The sequence below is a fragment of the Acanthochromis polyacanthus genome, chromosome 4, assembly GCF_021347895.1.
Source record: "Acanthochromis polyacanthus isolate Apoly-LR-REF ecotype Palm Island chromosome 4, KAUST_Apoly_ChrSc, whole genome shotgun sequence".
Taxonomy (NCBI): Eukaryota; Metazoa; Chordata; class Actinopteri; family Pomacentridae; genus Acanthochromis; species Acanthochromis polyacanthus.
In genome coordinates this window covers 17,756,606-17,777,165 of record NC_067116.1, presented here as the reverse complement: position 1 = coordinate 17,777,165, position 20,560 = coordinate 17,756,606, and the positions used below count along the sequence as shown (strand labels likewise).

Sequence of the window (20,560 nt, the reverse complement as noted above, 5' to 3'; positions counted from 1 at the left end):
ACGTCCAATTTCCTCTCTGAGAGAGAAAAATCGCTGCATTGAAGGCCCCTGACTTAGCCACCTCATATCGTTGTGATATATTACGTCTCCGTATTCAGCCTGAATGTCAAGCAAGAACTGCTGAAACTGTCGGTGGTGTAGAGCTTTAGAGCGAATAGAATTGATTGCCTTTACCACTGGTTTCATAACATGATCAAATTTGAGATGTTTGGCGCAGAGAGCCTGCTGGTGAATTATACAGTGAAGTTTAATAGCGTTAACTCCTTCTTCGCTGACTTTATTGCAGATCAGTGTGGACAATCTACTTTGCTCACCAGCCATGGCAGGTGCACCATTGGTAACGATCCCAGAAACTTTACTCCATGGTAGTTTCAGATCATCAACAGCTTCACAAACAAACGAAAAAATCCATTCCTCTGGTTTGGCCTTTAAGGCTTTGGAGGTCAAGCAGCTCCTCTGTTACCTTCATGTTGTCATCAACTCCTCTTAAAAAATCAAGAGCTGTGCAGTGTCAGATGCATCGGTGCTTTCATCGCAGGCTGATGAGAAACAATCAAAAGCCACTCCCCTGTCCCCCAGTTGTCTCTGAATATCTGATGATATGTCCTCGACTCTCCGTGCCACAGTGTTACGTGCCAGGCAAACATTCATAAATTCTTGCTTCTTCTCGGGGCAAACGTTCTCCACCATTTTCAGGACACAGTCTTTGATAAATGCACCTTCAGTAAAAGGTTTGCCATGTTTACGTATTAACATGGCCACTTCGTAGCTTGCTTTGGTGATACTTTCCTTTGACTCACAGGCCCGCGTGAAGAATCGCTGTTGTGATGCCAGAGCAGCTTGGAGTTGCTTCATTTTTTCAACGCGGTCACTCCCTGTTAGCTTGTCGTATGTGTTAGCATGTTTAGTTTGGTAGTGTCTCTTTATGTTAAAATCTTTAAACAAGGCAAGAGTCTCTTGACAAATAAGACAAACACAATTGCCTCGATTTTCAGTGAAGAAGTACTGTAATTCCCATCTTTCCTGAAAGCGGCGGTCCTCACTATCAACTTTCCTCTTTTTCTTTGCAGTCGCCATGGCGGCAGTGAGCAGAGAAGGGTTCACCAAGGATGCAGAGCCTGATAGCATTAAAGTGGTGCTGCCACCATGTGGTAAAAGGAGGAATTACATGTTAAAGTTTTGTGATTTATTCTGTTAGACAGTGTTAGCGGGTCATAAATAATACATTATAAGACCGAAGTTGCGGGCCGTATGAGATCTTAACGCGGGCTGCAATTGGCCAACTGAGCCAGACTTTGGACATGCCTGCTATAGTGGTAAGCAAGGGCGTCAGTTTGTTTTTAAAAGTGGGGGGTGGAGACCACAGCCAATGTCAGATGGAAATGCACACCCTGGGTCGGCCAGGGGCGTGCAGGGGCAAAATTTCGGCCCGGGAGAATTAGTACTATACCGGCCTACAGACCGCTTTACCCGTATGTACCGATAGCTCAACAGGTTGAGCCTCTGCCTTTTGTGCGGTGGTTGTGAGTTCAATCCCAGTTTGTGGCATTTTGCCGCCGTTCTTCGACATTTTCTCAAAGTGCTGTCTTACCAACGACACGGAAGCGTATGAGAAAAGCAGGCGTCCATCACCAATGCGGGGATATCCCCGGTGTTCCCGATTACCCAGCACGCCATTGAGCTTCCACTTGGCACGGGCGCAAATTTAGCATCTGCACATTTTTTTTAACCTCACGAAGGTGTGCTAACTCTCGGCCGAGTGCGGATGGTGCGTTCAGGAGCGTCGGAATTTTCTATACTACTGAAAATAACTGGGTTTACAACGGCTTACATGTGAAGAATTTGAATGTGTTGGAGACAAAATGACCCCTGACAAAAAGTGGGGGGGACACGTCCCCACCGTCCCCCCTAAACTGACGCCTATGGTGGTAAGCATGGAAAGAGCAATACTTTCAGTGGCAAATGTTGAGTGACTTGAGTCTTAATAATTCTGTCTGTGTTTATTAGAAGGACATATCTGCAAAACCAACAAAACCAGGTTGAATCTAATACCACTGGAGCAGACCAGTGACCTCTATCTACTGTGTAATAATTAGGATTCTAACTCTGTCAGTGGATGACGTTGCACACTTCTTAATGGTCTTTGATCTGATCATTAAAATCAACCCACAAACTGAGTAATAATTTGTCCGAGGACACACGACTGCAGATTTAAGCATGATGAGCTTGTATCTGAGCGGGGATGAGAGGCCTGCAGGGAAAGTGGTCTGGGAGTTTGTATGCAATCAGAATAAGTGATAAGACAGAGTCAGATGACGTACCTTAGCTGTGAACGTGTCCATGTTGTCCTGCAGGAAGTGCACAGCCTCGTAGATCCGAGCGGGAATGGAGTCGAGAACCACATCCAGACTGGGCGCTGTGCTGAAACTAGACGCCACCTGCATCATTATGTCTGAACAAAAGGACAGGAAGTCACATTTCAGCAGATATTTGTGTCTGTACTCTTGTTTCTTTACTCAGCTGTTTCCTTCTAGATATTTCAGTGGTAGTTACAGAGACACAGTTGAGATTTATTGGGATTTTTTTTTACATTTGCACTGAAGTTGTGACTCTTTCTAATCTTCTCAACTCTACAATTAAGCCTTTCTTTTCTTTTGTGAACATTTACTCAGCAATTGTCTGGTACCATCGATGTATACCTAAAGGTAAATTGAGGAAAAAGGTGGATATCAATGAAAGCAAAGTCTGATCATGCAGTGAATACATCCCAAAATCCATAGAAAGGCATTGTGAACAGAAACTTGAAGTTGCTTCTTAACTTTTGGCCTTCAGTTTGTATGATAATTCTAAAAGTCACGTAGACTAACTGATAACTTAAAGCATCACTCAGAGAGTTCTTAATGCGTCTCACCTATGAGGTTCTGCCACTCGGGGTCCAGGTCGGCTTGGTTGGCCAGGCAGCCCTTCATGACGTTGGCACAGTAGTTGGGACAGGGTTTGACGGAGGCCAGACCACGACAGTGAGGGCAGTAAACCAGCTTCATCAGGGCCTTCACACACTCTGGACTCAGAGAAACCTGACGTAGATGGACAGAATCACAAGTTTCACTCATGAAAGGAGGACATTTATTTGTTCTTTACAGGAGATATAAATTGGTGTCCCAGTTTAAAGTGTTTCTTTGTGAACTGTCTGCAGCATTTTCTCTCTCCTTGCCAACAGTTAATAACAATAGGTGGCACTGTTGCAACATTATAGGGACACGGTCTGCACAGGAGCGCAGTGACGGCCTTCCTTGTCACTCTTTATACAGTACATGGTTTCTGTTACAGCTTCTGATTATGAGTGCAAGCCATAAAAGGTGTCCAGTTCCACAGTGGAGTTATTTTTCCACTCACGGATCTGACAGAGGGACACTGCAAACCAAAGGTGTCTCCAGAAATGACAGCGGGGAATTAAAGGACTACAGCAGTGCATTCACAGGTTTAATTTTACACCTTTACTCTGAGCGTTTTCAACTACATGCTATGCAGTTTTATGTCTTTGCATGTATTTTCCTACAAGCACTCACATGCAGATTTCAGTGCAACATGAAACACAGTCAAAAGGCTTAAAACTTGCTTGAGTTGGAGAATTCATAACTGTCTACATCAGGTCTGCATTAATTTGTGTCTCTGTGACATGACTGTTGTTTGCTATTGTGGTTTGACTGATTTCAACAGTCTGCACTCAGAAGGATAATGCAGCTTTGATAAAAACTCACTGATGGATTGCACAACTGAAGCAAATTTCAAGAATGTGCTCAGATCCTTACATCAGTCACAAATGAATCAGAGCTACGGGAAATCAGAAACCGAGACAGAAAGCACACTAATTCTTTTAAATCAAAGCAGAATATCTTGGAAAATGGATAATAAGAGTAAACATACTGTGAACTGTGGAAAATGGAGATTTGGGGCATAGCTTATGTAAATAGAGCTTACTTATGAGGCATGAATAAAAGAGGGAAGGTGCAAAAAATGTGCTGCTCAAATGCAAGCGAGGTGAAACAATAGAAACAAGGCTCTGACAGCAGGAAACGTACAAGAACACAACTCAGAGAGACGCTGTATCTCTCAGAGTTTGGGAAAAAAAACTGCACCAAGCGCTGAAAAAACATCATCACACCCATGATTTGACAAAAGCGCTGTCATCCCTCCAAATGAGAGCTTTGTTCTGATGGCAGACTCTGACACTTCATTTCAGATGATCTTTGTGTTTCTCATTTGTAGGGTGGAGACACTTTCACTGACAGTTAGGGTGTGACGACCATGCAGCCATCATATCTGCTTTCCTGGGACTCGGCCCAGCAGGCCTTAGGCACACACACACACACACATGCATGCACACACACACACACACACACACGTCACTGAAGTGTTGTTTTTCCATCACTTCAGAGGACACTATTAGACTCACATTAGACTCATTCTAACACGAGCCATAAGCACTGCTTGCTTAACCCAAAGCTTTAATAATTTATGTTCTGTGAACTGTTGGTCTTCAGAGTGTCAACAGCCTCATGTCCTCACTACATGAGTAACACAACACACTCACCTGTGAGACCTTCCTGACCACCTCTGTGCTGACTAACAGCCCCTGGACAAACGACCTGGCTGTGACAAAAGCCCGGATCACCTTCGCCTTCATGTCCCGGGGGACGTCTCCAAATGGCCGCAGCGTCTCCTGTTGCTTGGCAACACATTCAAGGTAGTCCTCTGATAGGGTGACCTGTCAGACAGAGATCACAGAAGGAGAGGACACGATGTAGGAGAAATATGTCTCCAAGTGTGCTATCAAAAAACAGAGAAAACACTTTTCATCTCCATCAGACGAATGCAAATCAGAGTAATAATAGATAAAAAAAACATTGTCTAAGTGCATTTTTTATCAGCTTGTCACATTGTGTCTTTTTATGAATCACAACAGAAGCAAGAGCTGAGAGGACCAGCAGGACGAGTTCACAAAATCCCCCAACTGTGTCTATTAAAATATCAGACATTTCCATTTTCATCATATTTTGTATGACTCAGTATAATTTAACCATTTTTATCTCCAGTGAGCCACTCCGCCCCCACCCCACTGTCCTAATCCAATCAGCACTCTGATTTCTGTTGCACTCAAGCACTCTTTTCCTTATATCTCACAAGTTTGACATTCAGTGTGAGGCTGTGCTTTGAGCGTCTTAACTCACATCCGTAGGGGCCGAGGCTTTAAATGTCCGCTCCAACAGGCGGGACCAGAAGTCCGACAGGTTCTCGTCCAGGTTGAGGGCGGAACCTCGATAGTACTGGCGCAGGTCGGCGTAGAGATCTCCATACAGACGGGTGTTCTGGGAGTACAGGGGGCCGAGTGGAGACAACACCTCCTGCAGGGAACGCTCAGAGGTAGCATGCAGCTCCGTGAAATAGGCTGGAAGAGGAAGGCAGGGGCAAAGAAATAAGAAATAAGAAGAGGAGAAGGACAGAGAAAGAGAATTATAGCTGATTTCTTTCAAAAATTACAATAACCTGAAGCAGATTATTTGGAGGAAAAGCTCACATACATGTCTCATACAATATCATGATCTGTGAAGTTGATATACAGTACTAGGACTGCAAAAAAAACCCCAAAACAAATAATGTTTCCCAAAGCCAAGCTGACGTCCTCAAATGTGTCCACAACCCGAAGATATTTAATATTCTGTCATAGAGCAGAAATTTAAGAAGTTGGAATTATACAATTTCTAGTTTTCTTTCTTGATAAATTACTTAAAATCAGTTAATCGATTATTAAAAAATAGTTGGTGATTAGTTTAATAGTTGAGATATAATTAAATGATTGCCGTAGCTCTGTACAGTACAGTTGCCTCTTTATACATGCAGAACACCAACATTAGCATCAATTAGGAATCGTATTTCTGGATGGCAGACGAATTCAAGCCCTACATCCAAATTCCTTTTAGCTCTGTTTTGGTCTCCACCAGCATCTGAGAAGTACAAGTTGATTTGTAGGAGCTAAATGTTTCACTGTGTTCACCAGCTGCTCAACAACTTTGTATGCCTGCTGTTCTGGTGTTGCGCCTGTTAATTTGTTGCTATATTTAACATTACGTTACATTATATTGCAATAAATGTCCAGTTAACATATGTTGAGCTGAATGGCATTTGAGTGCTGCCATGCAGGTTTATTTGTTATCAAGTGGGTGGATGAAGATAAGCCATTTGTGTAATAACACTGATATGAATTCTAGATGTAGAGTGAAGTTTTACAGCCATGCTGCTGATCAACTCTCTTTACAGCCCAGCTAATTAATTAAATTTTTTTAACATTGTTAAAGGTTCCTTTGAAATTTCTTCTGCGGCCAGATGGATACAAAGTGAGAGAGGTCAAACAGAGAGAATGAGGGAGTCAGCGAGCTGTCTCTGCAGTGTACTGGTCTGGGCTTTTCCCTTGTGCTTCAAAGGCTGTGGACCAGTGCCAGGCTGCTCTAACCACAACCAGATGGACGGCCACATTACTGCTACTGAGGTGGCCCGCTGCCTTCACACTAATAATACTGTCCTCCTCTTCCTCCGACCAGCCCTCCTCCTACCCTCTGTTTGGATTCCTTTCTTTCCCTTTTTTTATTTTGATTCACGCTTTCTTCTCAGCACTAATGACATGTTTCTCCCTCGCTGCATTTGTCTGTTTCCCTGTTGTTAGCAGTGGCACTTCTCACTCTTCTTCCTCCCTCCATCCTACTCTTTCTCTGATGTGCAGTGATCTGCAGACTCGGCTCCTCAGTGGGTCAACTGCTCATTAGCTGAACCAGTCCCTGCCCCGGGGGACACCCCTCTGTGTGTGTGTGTGTGTGTGTGTGTCTGTGTGTGTGTCAACGTAGGCAGTGCGTGTGTGTGTGTCTCCCCCGAGATCAGGGGATCGGCTTATCACGTTTCATTGTGTCTGGCTGACTCTGCTCTCATTATAACACCCAGTCAGGGGTCCCCTTGACGCACAGGACACACACACACACACACACACACACACACACACACACACACACACACACACACACACACACACACACACACACACACACACACACACACACACACTTGCGTACTTTCACACACACCAACACACACACTCACCGTCTCTATTGAAGCTGTAATATTAAGCACTGAGCAGAAACCAATGCTTGTACCAAACACAAACTCACAACATACAAATGTCACACTCCTCTGGGCTCACTTCTGAAGACTTGCTGTTGAGCTCAGCTAGTAATGAGAGACACATACACACACACACGCACACATACACACTGCTTACTGTCGAAGCTCCTGTGGAGAGCGTTGAAGGCCGCCTGCAGCGATCTACCGGCCTCTCTGATCAGTCCCTCTGTCTCTTGGGCGCTCAGACCGGCCAGGTTCTCCTCCATGGTGCTGGTGCAGCAGGTCGGGCCCTGAGGACACATCCTCAGATGTTCACCTGGTACAGCAGGGAAGACACAGAGACTCTAATTAATTTAATCTTATCTAATGAACTTGTCAGCTCTTGGACATGTGCATTTATCACCAAACCAAACAATCCGCAACACCAGGCTTCAGGAAAGGGGAGTTAAAGAGAACAGAAAAGTAACTGCTTGTTAGTCACTTCCAGGGATGGTGACAGCCGTTAGTTCCTCCCTGTGGTCCAGACTTTAATACCTCAGCAACTGTTGGATAAATTTAGAGCCCCTAGAAGATGAAAAATGAATACTGTGATCATCCCTTGACTTTTTGTCCGGCGGCACCTGAAAGTAAATTCCTGTCCCTTTATTGCAGTAACTTTGGTGAACTCCATAGAATGTATATAAAAGATGGACTTGTCCACCGTGATAACACCTACTGGTTTGTAGACTACCATTCATAATCCTCGAGTTTGTGGCATTTAGCTATCACAGTCTTGCTCTTCAGGGTGGCCCTACCATTAATACATCCCTGTTTTATCTTCCATCATTGTCCAAATGGAACCATTATTTGCTAAATGAACATGGTGCTGTAATGATGGAGACCTGAAACCAACGATTGAGACCATAAACTCACCAGGAACATGTTAACTGAGGGAACAAATGAAGCGAGGAGTTGGGTCATTTTCTCATAGAGGTCTATGCAATCTGACTTCTTTATGCAACCAAAGCCCCCTGTTGGCTATTAGAAAGTATGCAGAATTAAGTCTATCTTTTCATCCAACTCTTCATTCAGCACCATCCTCAGGTCAAAAATGAGAAGTGGTCCAGATTTTTATTTCTGACTAAATGCATGCAAAATAATTTACATTACTCTGCGTTTAGTGGTCATTTGCATATTTTAGCTTGTCCTAAACTAAGAAGGTGAAGATGGTAAACATTATACCTGCTATTATGTTAATGTTCACAGCAGTGTTAAACTCCAGGTTCTGCTGTGACAATGGAAATATCTTTAAACCACTGACAGAATGAAAGCGGTAGTAAGAGCTGCTTCTGCCTACAGATCATTTCTATCAATACAGCTTTCAATCTACATTACCGTACATGCATATTTCAACAGGAGACGTTCTATTTTAAATCTATAAACATGATGCAGATTGTAAAGGAAAACTGCATTACAAATGGTAAAGCAACGTTTTTTTTCAACATCACACTGTATGTAGCAGTAGTTCACAACCTTTTCATCTCGTCACCCACTAAATTACATTTCTCAAACTGTTTTTGCCGTCTAAAATTGTACATCATTCCCAAAATGTAAAGACGAGATGAAAGTCTGACAGAAATGACTGTATTTGGCAGAAAATGCTTTCTTTCTGCAAGATAATCCTTTTAGACATTTAACCAGGTAACATAGTGGTTACATATTAACCCATCTATAATTCTACACTTTGAAGTAATATTTATTATGTGTATACTACTTAGGCTTTGGGCACATGTATATTTCACTCTGCTAGTATTTGTTTACTTAATTGCATTTTCAATGCAGCACTGGAGGGATTTATTTCTACATGGAGCTGCTGTTTTTGCTTAAGTACAGAATTTCCTCTTCTCACACCACTGCATAAAGTATTTATGGCACTCTTGGAATCCTTTTAAATATAGTTACCAACCAGGAAAGCGCTCCATACTGTATGTCTACTATGCTCGGTTTAGATATAGCAAACCACATTTGCGTTTTGGCTATTGTCCAGTCACACTGTATGTTTTTTGGCTCTACATGTGTGTGTCTGAACATACGTTTTGGGGCAGTATGCCAGTTTCGTGGACTTGGTTTTGATTCTGCAGTTAGAGGCAGTTTAAGCTCTTCCACAGACATCACCGGTTCGAATCCGGACGGGGTCCTTTATTGCATGTTATTCTTGTTTCTTCTACCGTCTCCTGATGTAGAATTAGAAGAAGTGCTGACATTTCTTACGAAGAAAGTAACTTAACACCAGGGTGAAAATCAATGCATTTCTGTGCAAAATGGCACCATACAGTGAAGATATTTACTAATTCTGACATTGTCTGTGTGGCTCTTATCAGAATGTGCCCTCATTGCAAGGCTGCTAAAAACTGCCACTGCTCATCATAACAGCTTCAAACTGGACACTGCAGTTCCTCAGGTTCTTGGTAATATACCCGCCAAGTCTGAAGCAGATCAGAGGAAGATTTGTAAAGGGAAGCGAAGAACAGATAACGAGACAGACAGAGATTCCTTCATTGATTCGTGCAGTTATTCCTATATTATTGTTGTATCATTTGTGATGCATCAGCATATAGGGTGTGTAGTGGAAATTCACTGTATTAGAAATAATAGAGAAGCATGGCTGTGTCACATGATAAAAGTGGAAAAGCACTGAGACTTGTTTTTGGGTGGAAAGGCACTGAAGGTCGTGACACTGAGTTTCGTTTTGAGTGGAACTATAAGTGTTGTCAGCCTGCCTCACTGGGCGGACTCTGATATGTTGTACGTCACAGTGACTGTCTCTTTTGCTGCAGAAAAAAGATTCTGTGCACATCAAAGGAAAACAAAGAAACAACGATCCTGACTGTATGGTGTTTATTGATTAAGTTGAAACCTTCACAACAGGGTGAATATAGTTTGAACATTGTAAGCCACTGGGAAGCTTTTTTTCTATGTATTTTATACCATGCTATATATGGAAAATGATCATCTTAATCCTTCACATAACCTATATACCAGGACCACTATACAACTATACCAGAAAAACACAAGGAGTAGAATAAAAACCATATTTTATGTAATCACTCTGTTTGCCAAAGCTATCTATTTAGAAGTTTTATCCACAAAAGCAATGCCTTCATCCTGTTAATGCCTCTAAGCATCATCTCACCACCTCCTGCACCACACCACCACTGCAAAACTACTGTACACAATGGTCAGTTCTTATGTTAAAGCAATGCAGTCATACATGTAAAAACTGGAAGCCAATTCAGAGTAACAACAATGATGCAGAAAGCCCCACCCTCAAATTAGACCGGCCCGGTTCCTGTCTTTCTTAGTCTGAATTAGTGTTTTTGAGCCATCGCTACAACACAGCTTCAGAGGAAACAATCATCTATGTCACTGACTGCTTATATCACTCCTGATATGTCTTCTAGCATATAAAAACACCATATGGATGTCTGAATCATGAAGAAAAGAATAAAGCATTTCCACCAGAGGTTTCTTTTTTTTTTTAAATGTTGCAATATGTCAGCTTAAAGGGCGTACTGAAACACAGAGACGCCACTGTGATGAATGCTGCGGCTCTTGAAATGTTCCTATCCTCTAGCCAGTAACTAAATCCCGATCATGACGTGCATGCATCATAAAAATGGTGGAATCAAAACCTGAAAATCTCGCCTTGAGCGCTCTTTTTTGTCTTTTCTTGTGGGGATTCTCGGGCCCACGAGGGAAAATAAAAATGAAGATCTTTCTCGCACATGCAGATATAGACATACTTGCACACGCACCAAGTCTGCCAGACAGCCTAGAAAGCAGTCTGCAGCATCAGTCTCCTGACAGGCTGGATGCCCCAGGAAGTGTGTGTGTCTGTGTGTGTGTGTCTTCGCCGAGGAAGGTTAAGGGTGAGTAAGTACCCCACAGCTGTGTGCATCGCTGCTCTCTTCTTCCCTAACAGGTTCTGGGCTGGTGTGTATGTGTGTGTGTGTGTGTGTGTGTGTGGGTGTGTGGGAGACAGGGGGAGGGAATGGGGGGTTTATATGTGGGTTGTGGGGTAGAATTTGTCCACTATGGTAAGTGGAGCAGAAGAGGAGAGGGCTTCATCATCACTGCCTCCATGAATGTTTCATTGGCGCTGGCTGGTGTGTGTGTGTGTGTGTGTGTGTGTGTGTGTGTGTGTGTGTGTGTGTGTGTGTGTGTGTGTGTGTGTGTGTGTGTGTGTGTGTGTGTGTGTGTGTGTGTGGTGTGAGTGTGATAACAGAGAGAGAGATAAACAGTGGCAGCTGTATTACGGGAAATAGCACCAAATGTTCCACCTCACCTCTTCTCTCACATCTCGTTTTAAGGAGTTTTTTGTCTTTACTACAAACACAGGGAGACTATCAGAAAGAGGATTTGAAGTTAAGGCGTGGAGCTGAACCCTCACGCACACGTTCATCCCACGGATCAGCCAGGACACTCATTAAATATTCTCATTTCTTCAGCAGTCCTTGAGTGTCAAGTGCAGGTCGTTCAGTCTGAGATGAGATGCTTCACTCCACTGAGCTCAAACACATCCAAAAAAAAAATCTTTCTTCTAATCACACCTGCTTCTTACTGAGCTCTGTGTTTCATTATTTAAAGTTGGTAAGAAGAATGTAATCGCATCCTCACACTTAAGCTGTGAATTTTCACATGACTCCCCCATCCTGTCAATCTGGTTTCCAGAGCGAACTACCGCATCACCTCTTTGTGTTGGATGCAGCACTAAGTACAGTCTTACTGTCAGTTATTCTCCAAATATTTTGTCCCCGTCCAAAGTGAACATTCAACCACACTTTTAATCAAAAGAGCTGATATTGGAGGATCACTGTGGGCTGTTTTCCATTCAGTTGGGCTGGTTTCTGTTTGATTGGGCAGGTAAGAATGGTTTTGGGAGGTTACTTTTTGTAGCTTTTGGTGGTTTGCCTCAGTGAAAAGTTCGACTGAATGTACCACCCCTCTAGAGATTGACATGAACGCTGTTTGAGAAGAGGAGGAAGAGATTGACAGAGTACTGAGCTGGTGAGGCCCTAAAGCCTGACATGCAGTGACAGAGGACTGATGACCGACAAAGCCGAATGCCATTTTGTTGGCTGGAGGTTAGTACTTCAAGCCTAATAAAAGCTCCCATCTGTTTAATACTTTCATAGTTAAAGCAGGAGTCTTGGTGGAGATATTTCTTCAATACAGTAAATGCAGTTTTGGACTTGTGCAAAAATCATAGCCAGCTAATAAAACAGAAGACCAGAGGCATTTTTCTTTATTTTCCTTCTTGTGCTTGTATTAAACCATAAATCAGATCATTGCGAAGGGCCAAATTCCTCGGCTGTTGCTGATAAGTATGTCCTCTAGATGAAGTTAGAGTAGCTACAAAGCTGCATAAGTGAGTTATTTTACACTGCATTTCAACCAGTTATTATTTCTTACATTCATATTGCTGAAGAGACGATAAACTATCTACATTATGATGCATGAAGCTGGGTTACTTCATGACATTTGAAAAGGCTTGAATTTGGTATTTGGTACCTTGGAGCCTTTGCTTGGTTTGAAACCACCACATCAGTGTTACATCTGCAGCTCACAGGCAGCAGACACCATCTTCCAGTGCTCGTATGCTACAGCTAATGCTAGCGTTTGGTTGCTAGTTTGCTTACCAACCCAGACGACACGGGGCGTTTACTGCTAACACATATGCTTTACTGCATTCCTGGACGGCTGGGTAATGGAAGCAGCTGGCATCCTGCTATAAAACCTTAATTTATTTGGAGAGACAGGAGTGAGCGGAGTGGTGACACACTAACACATGTGTACAAAAAGCAAGCTTGCAAACATGCTCACATATGCATGCAAATGGTTGACAGTTGCCGAGAAGAGCAGAATGTCCTGCATGGTTCAGGTCACCTCAGCAAATCTGGGATTAAGTGCTTTGCTCAAGGGTTTCGTGATGGGTAATGGAGTAGCTTGTGGGCATCCATCTGCACATAGTGGGAGAGGGAGATTATCAAAATGGTGGAAAGTCTTTTTTAAAACATCATACTAAGTGCTGCAGGGGTGTCAAGGAGAAGAGAGGACAAGAGAGGAGATACCAGCCTTTGAAGATATGAATGTGAGTGAACAGCTACCAACCCTAACCCTAAAGGTTGGGCATTGCTTGAAATTAAGTAGTTTGTATGAGGTGACATCCGGTCGTGTCTGAAGGTAAAAATGTTTATAGCTGCTCTTAACTACCACTCTCAACGGCAGGGTGAAAAGGTTGCCATCATACACAGAGGCGAGATGCGATGGATCATTAAAATGTGTTTAATGCCGCACAATTTGGGACAGTCTCTCCTTGAAGGCGTTGATGGTGTCACATGTGGTTTTAATCATGAAAGAGGAAGAAATAGTTCCTCTAAAAAAGAAAAAAACTTCCCAATCTGCCTACTTCTGTAAAACTTCACACATCCGACCAACTATGAGGTGAGCGGGTTTAGACACAAGGTTGTCTCAATGTCAGAGACGCTTCCTTGTTAGGAGAGATCCTTAAAGTCAGGTCCATCAGCGCATCCATCAGCGCATTCAGAAAACACATAATGGAACAATCTAACGAGGGTGCTTGTGTATGTCAATGAGGTCAATTCCATGTTGTGAGAAAACAGAGGGAAAATTACTGCTGAAGATGCTCTTCAACTATTAAAGTGGAGTGACACTTTGCCAGGCCACCCTTTTGTTGCATACTGGCACCTTAAACCTCCCAATCACCACTAATCTAACCCTAAAACCTGGAGCTTCCTAGAATCTTATCCAATTAACCAAAGGTTTGTCCTCAACCCAACTATCTTTGTGGTGCATCTCTGGATCTCATCCCACCAACTGTCTGCCCTCAGCTCACCGTGGCATTCTTGCCTTCAGTTAGGTACAGCGGCTTGGATTTTTCCACTGGGCTCTGCTACATTTGGAAAATCTTGAGTGACATTCAGTACACAAGCCTGAACATTGCCCTTGATGCCCTGTTCCAAATTAATGCCCCTGTATGCCTTAGCACAAGCTTTAACCTTCAATGTAGAGCTGCATCTAACAGCCATTTTCATTGTTGATTTAACTGCTTAATACTTTCTCAATTAGCTGATGAGTTATTTGGTTAATAAAAGGTCAGAGAATCACGCAAATGTTTGGTAAGTGTTTCCCAAAGCGCTAAATAACGTCCTTGAATGTCTTGTTTTGTCCAAAACCCGAAAATATGTAGTTTGCTTGCTGTCATACAAGAGTAAGGAAACCAAAAGCGATACAAATTTAAGCAACTGGAATCAGGAAATTTAGTTTAAACTGATTATATAGTTGAATAGGCAATTAATCAATTTACCAATTAATAATTGCATCTATACTTCAAAGAGGTTTATAGAGAAGTGAGGGGGAAAAAACTCTTCTCTTTTAAAGTTTAAAATGGAAATCAGTCATCCAAAAAAAACAACATAATTACTAGAGCAGAGAAGCAGTTATACATAAGCAGAGCAGCTTCCCCCCAGCAGAGGTAAGATAGACTCCCTCTGAGCTATCAATAAGCCGTATCTTTAGTGGTTCTCCTTTTCCTTCATGAATGATTGTAATTTTACTTCTACAGTTTCAAAAGACCAGCTGTGAAGAGAAAAAAGGCAAATTGACAGCTGAATTCAATACAGCCTCATGTAAAGATGTCATCAGGCCCTTTAGCCCGGTGCCCCTCTGTTTATGTTTATCTGAAACTCACAGTCATTAACAGTCAAGATGAGGGCCCCTTTTGGTGCATGTATGAATCCAAAATTAATATTAATCCATAGTTGTTAGCAGAAAAAAAGTGGCAAAGATGAAGTAAACAGAATATGTGTTTCTGAATGTGAGCGGCTCAGTGGTGCGAAACATCTGCAGCAAGGTTTTTACTGCCAGTTATTGCTGCCATCAGGAGACCTGATCAGCACAAAATGATTTTCTGCAGTCCTGTAAACAGTGATGAAACTTGAGAATGTGCAGGTTTAGGAGAGACTGTCTCACCTCTGACTGACATCAATCTGAGCACTGGCGCTCCTGGCACTAAAAATATGTTGAAGATAAAACAAAAAACTGGATCTGATCTGAACAACCCCTTACTGCAGGGACCGGTGGGGTGGGGATGCTGGCATCTTCAAGGTGTGTAAACAACAAGCGGTTCATTTACGAAAAACAAGGTCTGTATCAAACTAATTCAAGTCTCAAAGTCCCTGGCAACGAATACAAACACCCACACACACAAGAAGTTCATCGGTACTACTCCTGTTTTTCTAATGAATACACACACTACTGTTCAAAAATTTGGGGTCACTTAGAAATGTCCTTCTTTTGGAAAGAAAGGCAGTTTTTAAAAACGAAGATAACATTAAATTCTAGCTGGAAATGGCGGATTTTTAATGGAATATCTCCATAGGGGTACAGAGGAACATTTCCAGCAACCATCACTCCTGTGTTCTAATGCTACATTGTGTTAGCTAATGGTGTTGAAAGGCTAACTGATGATTAGAAAACCCACACAGGAATAAAAGTGTGAGTTTTCATGGAAAGCTTAAAATTGTCTGAGTGACCCCAAACTTTTGAACAGTAGTGTATATTGCAGCTCGCTTTTATTTCCATTAGAATGGAACGCATCCAATGGAACTCATAATTTCAGTGTTTGTACATGGAAGTCATTTGGTGCAGTTGTGCCTGAACTAAAATATGGAAAATTAAAAGAGTTTTATAATTCACACATTTACACCGTGAAACAAAACAGAATTACTTGCAAATGAAAATTTTAAATAATGTTCAACATCCTATATTTTCATGAAGACACATAAAAAGGCAATTCAAGCTTATAAATTGAATGGTACAAGTGTCTTCTTCAGTTGAATCCATTAACCGTGTTTCTTTGATCTTTACGTGAGAAGCTATTAAGTATTATAAGCCCAAAACAGCAGCTCCTGCTGCAAATTTAAACAACCTTCATCTCAATAAGCTCTAAGTGCTCCTCAGTTCAGTCTTAGCCTTCTGTTTTTGGTTGCTATTCATTTACTTTCTCCTCTTAAATTTTACCAGCAGCTCAGGGACCAACAACATCATCCCTCCCAGTCTGCCCACCAGGTTTCTGTAAAGTCGGAGTCGAGGATGTTGTCAAGACAAAATCTACTTATTCACAGATTAGTCTGCTTATTATTTGAGGAACAGGGTTTACACACCTCATCAGACTGGCATGAATCCTGATGAGGTAAATTCTTTAGTATTGATTCTGTGGAAATGTCTGTTGTTATATTTATGAATTTAATGGTGGATTCTATGTCAAGCAGAGATCTGGTTCCCACAGCCCTCCTGGAGCTAAGTGCCACATTAGTAAAGTGCAGAACCTCGTTCTGCTGCAGGCTATTTTGCACTTAATCATTAGCGATTCCATTTAATTCAAAACTTGTTCTTGGTTTTGCCTGCAGACGTCTAACAGCATATGTTGGTCGCCATGGGGACCACATCAAGACGACAGTGCTCGGCCGTTCATTTCCTTTTCCCATCAAAAGCATCTGGCTCTCACTTTCTTCTCTGTGTCACACCCTCCTGCTCCGTCTCCTTTATTTCTCCCTGCATTCCTTGTGGCAGCTCCAACATACCTGAGCCCGTCTCGACAAGTGAGCCGACCTCAGCCCGTGTGCCGAGCAGACAAACAGGTAACCCGCTCTGCTCTGCAGGCCGACGGCACCACAATCAAAGCCGCTCAGTAACAGCAAGCGTGGCGACACCTCAAAGGCCACAAGCTGCAAAAAAAAGCACCTGTAATCTGAAACTATGCTAAATCACAGTTAACTAAATAAACTGAAACTCAGATTAAACTCCAGCACAATCTTTCAATTAATCAATCCAATATTATGACTTTAACAACACCCAGATTGAATAAAGACATAAATCGTTGATAACTCTTGATTTATTTAACCACTTGACAGCAGCTGTCTGTTTACCTCAGTCTGGCACCTAAAATTAATTAATTTCTCCTGAAAACGGTACAGCTAAAGTGGCACGCTGCTGGATTCTACAGCAGACACACCAATACTTACTGGTTTGGCTCCTGGCTGCAGTCCTATAATTGGTATTCGCCCTCTGGTAAAACGCATTATTATGTTCATGGGAAGATATTTCTGCTCCACCAGTTGTTTATTTCCACTACATGGCATGGAAAATTGATTTTACAAATTTTAATCCAGGATTTATTCCGGCACTGGTTTGCGAAAACATCAGACATTTTCCCAGTGCAACAGAGTATGATGAGCTCTTCGCTGTAGCGCCTAATTTGAGCTGGAGCTAAGTAGCTGAGCTCAAGTGGACTGCTTCAAACCGACCTGATGAGCACCGATCTCAGAGTGGCTGTGATGAACCGGCTCTATTTGAATTAAAGTCCCAATCAAACTCGATTTACCACTGAGATCCTGCAGCTGTAATTAATATCTGCACCATCTGTGTTTTTAGTCCACATCTGTTAAAGCTCGGCGTTTTAAGAAATATGCTTCTTCCATTGACTTCAGATGAGTAAATTGAAGTGATGCACATATTTGCATGTTTAATGAAGATTTGATGATTAGCTTGTTTAGAAAAATGACTAAAAGTTGGGGGAAAAAAGCTTGACTCCCTCTGAAAAATTCAGTTTGATGATATTATTTATGTGTATATTAAACAAATTATACATATAGCTTTAGATGTACTTCAGATGTTCCCTCTAGCCAAGCTAGTCCGACACATTTTTTGCTTTTTTTCTGATAGTGAGATGACAATTTTAACCACTTTCATCTTCCCCAAAATGTTCTCCAATTCTTTAAAATCAGGGGAACCAAAAAATCCTATTTTTGCCATTAAAAGTCAACACTCACTCAGTATTGTCATTCCTTGTCTGCAGAGCAATAATGACTCAGTGACAAATAAATGGACACAGTGGAAACAGAACCTTTTCTGCCTCAAAGTGACGAGTATGGAACCCCCCCCCCCCCCACACACACACACACACACACACAATGATTTATATAGTAGTACACATGTTTTGTTAATTTTTTCATAAAACTATAATTGAAGACATCTCAAAAATAAGGTAGTGTAGGTCTATTAGGAATGCACTCTATCTGCCAATATGGGCTTTAAAATGAAATATCAGCACGACCCACACTGAACACTGATGGGCAGGTAATTGTCATCAAGGTACTTTTTTTGTACAGTTGTGTAAATGTTGCATAAAACAAAATCCATGTAAGTTGAAGCACTTCTTAGTTCTCTTGCTAAATGTGCACACTTAAAAGTACAGTCTATTAAATCTGTGCCTGCCAGTGGGCCATCATGAATAAAGATAATAACAGGCAAATCCATTAGTATCTGCAATTTGCCATAATGAGCAGGACATCAGCATATCAGATCAGAAAATTCAATAACATGCATCCCTATTAGCTTTTAACACATGCACATTTTGGACACCAGGGTTGGGTCACTGGACGAATTTATTGCCTACTGCTGATATTAACAGTTATCTAAATGTCGAGAACCGTGTTTGTTGCCCCAAAAAAGGAAACAAGGCTGTTGTCTCTCTGCTGCTGCTCTTCACTGCAGAGTTGCCCTGACAGTAAAGGCTATTTATGAAGGCCAGAGTAAAGACAAGGTCTGCCTGTTATAGGTAGGAGCTGAAATGCAACACAGCACTTTACATGCTTCTAACTTGGATGCTGCTGTAAAGAACAAATGGATGAATTTATGAGAGTGAACTTGAATGCGTCGGTCTTGGACAAAGTTCCTAAGATGTGTTCATGTGAACTCTGAACTGATTGTGTCACTCTGTACTTCATTTAGCTACACGTTGAGATTTACAGTGTTAGGATCTGTAGTCAGACAGTCTGTTGTCAATGTGTGTGTAAGAGAGAGAAATAAGGCAGAGGAGCAGAGTTCTGCAGTGGAGTAGTACCCATTTTAAATAGTAAAAAAGTAGAAAATCAATACATACTGGTCAGAGATGATATTGTGGTGGTGTGGGCCACCACAAATAAGTCAGAGTATGAGATCTGACACCCTCAGACTCTTTATCAGATACTGCTGGATGCAGTAGCCACTGGTCGGTGGACTGAAGAAGGCCAGCTGGAAAATTTTAATACACCAAACACAACAATACTCCTATACATAGTGGGGTTAATACCACAGAATGCACCATTGTATAGGAGCTTAACAGAACAAACACACTCAAATGCACAGTGCTCCCCTCATGGCATTGATAAGGGGGATCAGGGTCACCAGACGTGCTATTAAGAAGATCAGGTCACTGCATTTCATACCACACACACACACACACACACACACACACACAACTGTGTATTCCTATCCTTGTGGGGATCTACCATTGACTCCCATTCATATCTAACCCCTAACCCTTACCCTAACCCTAACCCTAACCAAACCAATGCCTAACCCTAAAGAAACGTTTTTGCTCTTTTACTTTTTTCAGTAACAACAACATGGCCCAGAAAACACTGTTTCCCCTCATGGGGACCCAAATAAGGTCCCCACAAATGAAATTTCTTTTGGTTTTCCTATGGTTGTGAGGACATTAGGTCCCCACAACCCCTATTACCCGCCCACACACACACACGGACCAGTTATCACAGTGAAATGTACAGTATAAGCTTTTATTCTCCCAACACACACAGAGGTGGGGCAGAAATGCCGTGTTACATGCACAGACATAATACCCAGAGGCTATAGGTTACGCTAAATGGAAGATACAAACAGGATAATCGCTTCTCGTTTAACACACAAACACATGCACACACACGGCTTTGAATATGTGCCATAAAGCTATTAACAAGTGCATTCACAGCTCAGTTTTTTTTTGGTTTCACAAACTGTAGAACATTGTTGCAACAACATCGACGCTGCTAAAACTTTCCCTCGATGTTTTGAACCAAAACAAAACGAAACCCGCCACACTCAGTAATTATATCTTTAATCATAATTAAGTATGTAAATGGATGAACTTTGCTGAGCTGGCTAAAGGTTGTTTTGGTTGCACTTTTCTTTAATTTTAACTAATTAAAGACAATTTCTATACCATGAAAAACACTGGATCAATTTTGCTATACTCGAGAAACTCAAGTGATGCTTCCAATATCTGAGACTACTGAGGCGTCAAGCAGGTTAAATGAGACGTGAAAATCTAATTACACTCTGAGCCGCAGCTCCATCGCACGCCTAACCTGCACCAACACTGCAGACTAATCTTTCTCAGAGGTCAGATAGTTTATGCTGAAGCTGAATCAGCACACTGTAAAGCATAACGAAAGTATCTCAAATGACTAGTTTCCAGATGTTACACCACACTTCAGCCTGTTTTAGCTGC

The 20,560-nt window shown here is 42.1% G+C and overlaps 1 protein-coding gene and 1 long non-coding RNA gene across 2 annotated transcripts in view; one reads left to right on the top strand and one right to left on the bottom strand.

Moving 5' to 3' along the window:
- The window catches only part of LOC127533593 (uncharacterized), a 61,439-nt gene that overhangs the window by 11,490 nt on the left and 29,389 nt on the right, over positions 1-20,560 (top strand). The window lies entirely within an intron of this gene.
- gpc1a (glypican 1a) overlaps positions 1-20,560 on the bottom strand; it is a 52,726-nt gene that overhangs the window by 8,057 nt on the left and 24,109 nt on the right. The window contains exons 2-6 of the mRNA XM_022209253.2: positions 7,328-7,486; positions 5,232-5,449; positions 4,595-4,768; positions 2,912-3,077; positions 2,322-2,452 (exon numbers count right to left, since the gene is read on the bottom strand). Of these exons, the coding sequence (XP_022064945.2) occupies positions 2,322-2,452; positions 2,912-3,077; positions 4,595-4,768; positions 5,232-5,449; positions 7,328-7,486 (848 nt within the window). The remainder of the gene's footprint in view (positions 1-2,321; positions 2,453-2,911; positions 3,078-4,594; positions 4,769-5,231; positions 5,450-7,327; positions 7,487-20,560) is intronic.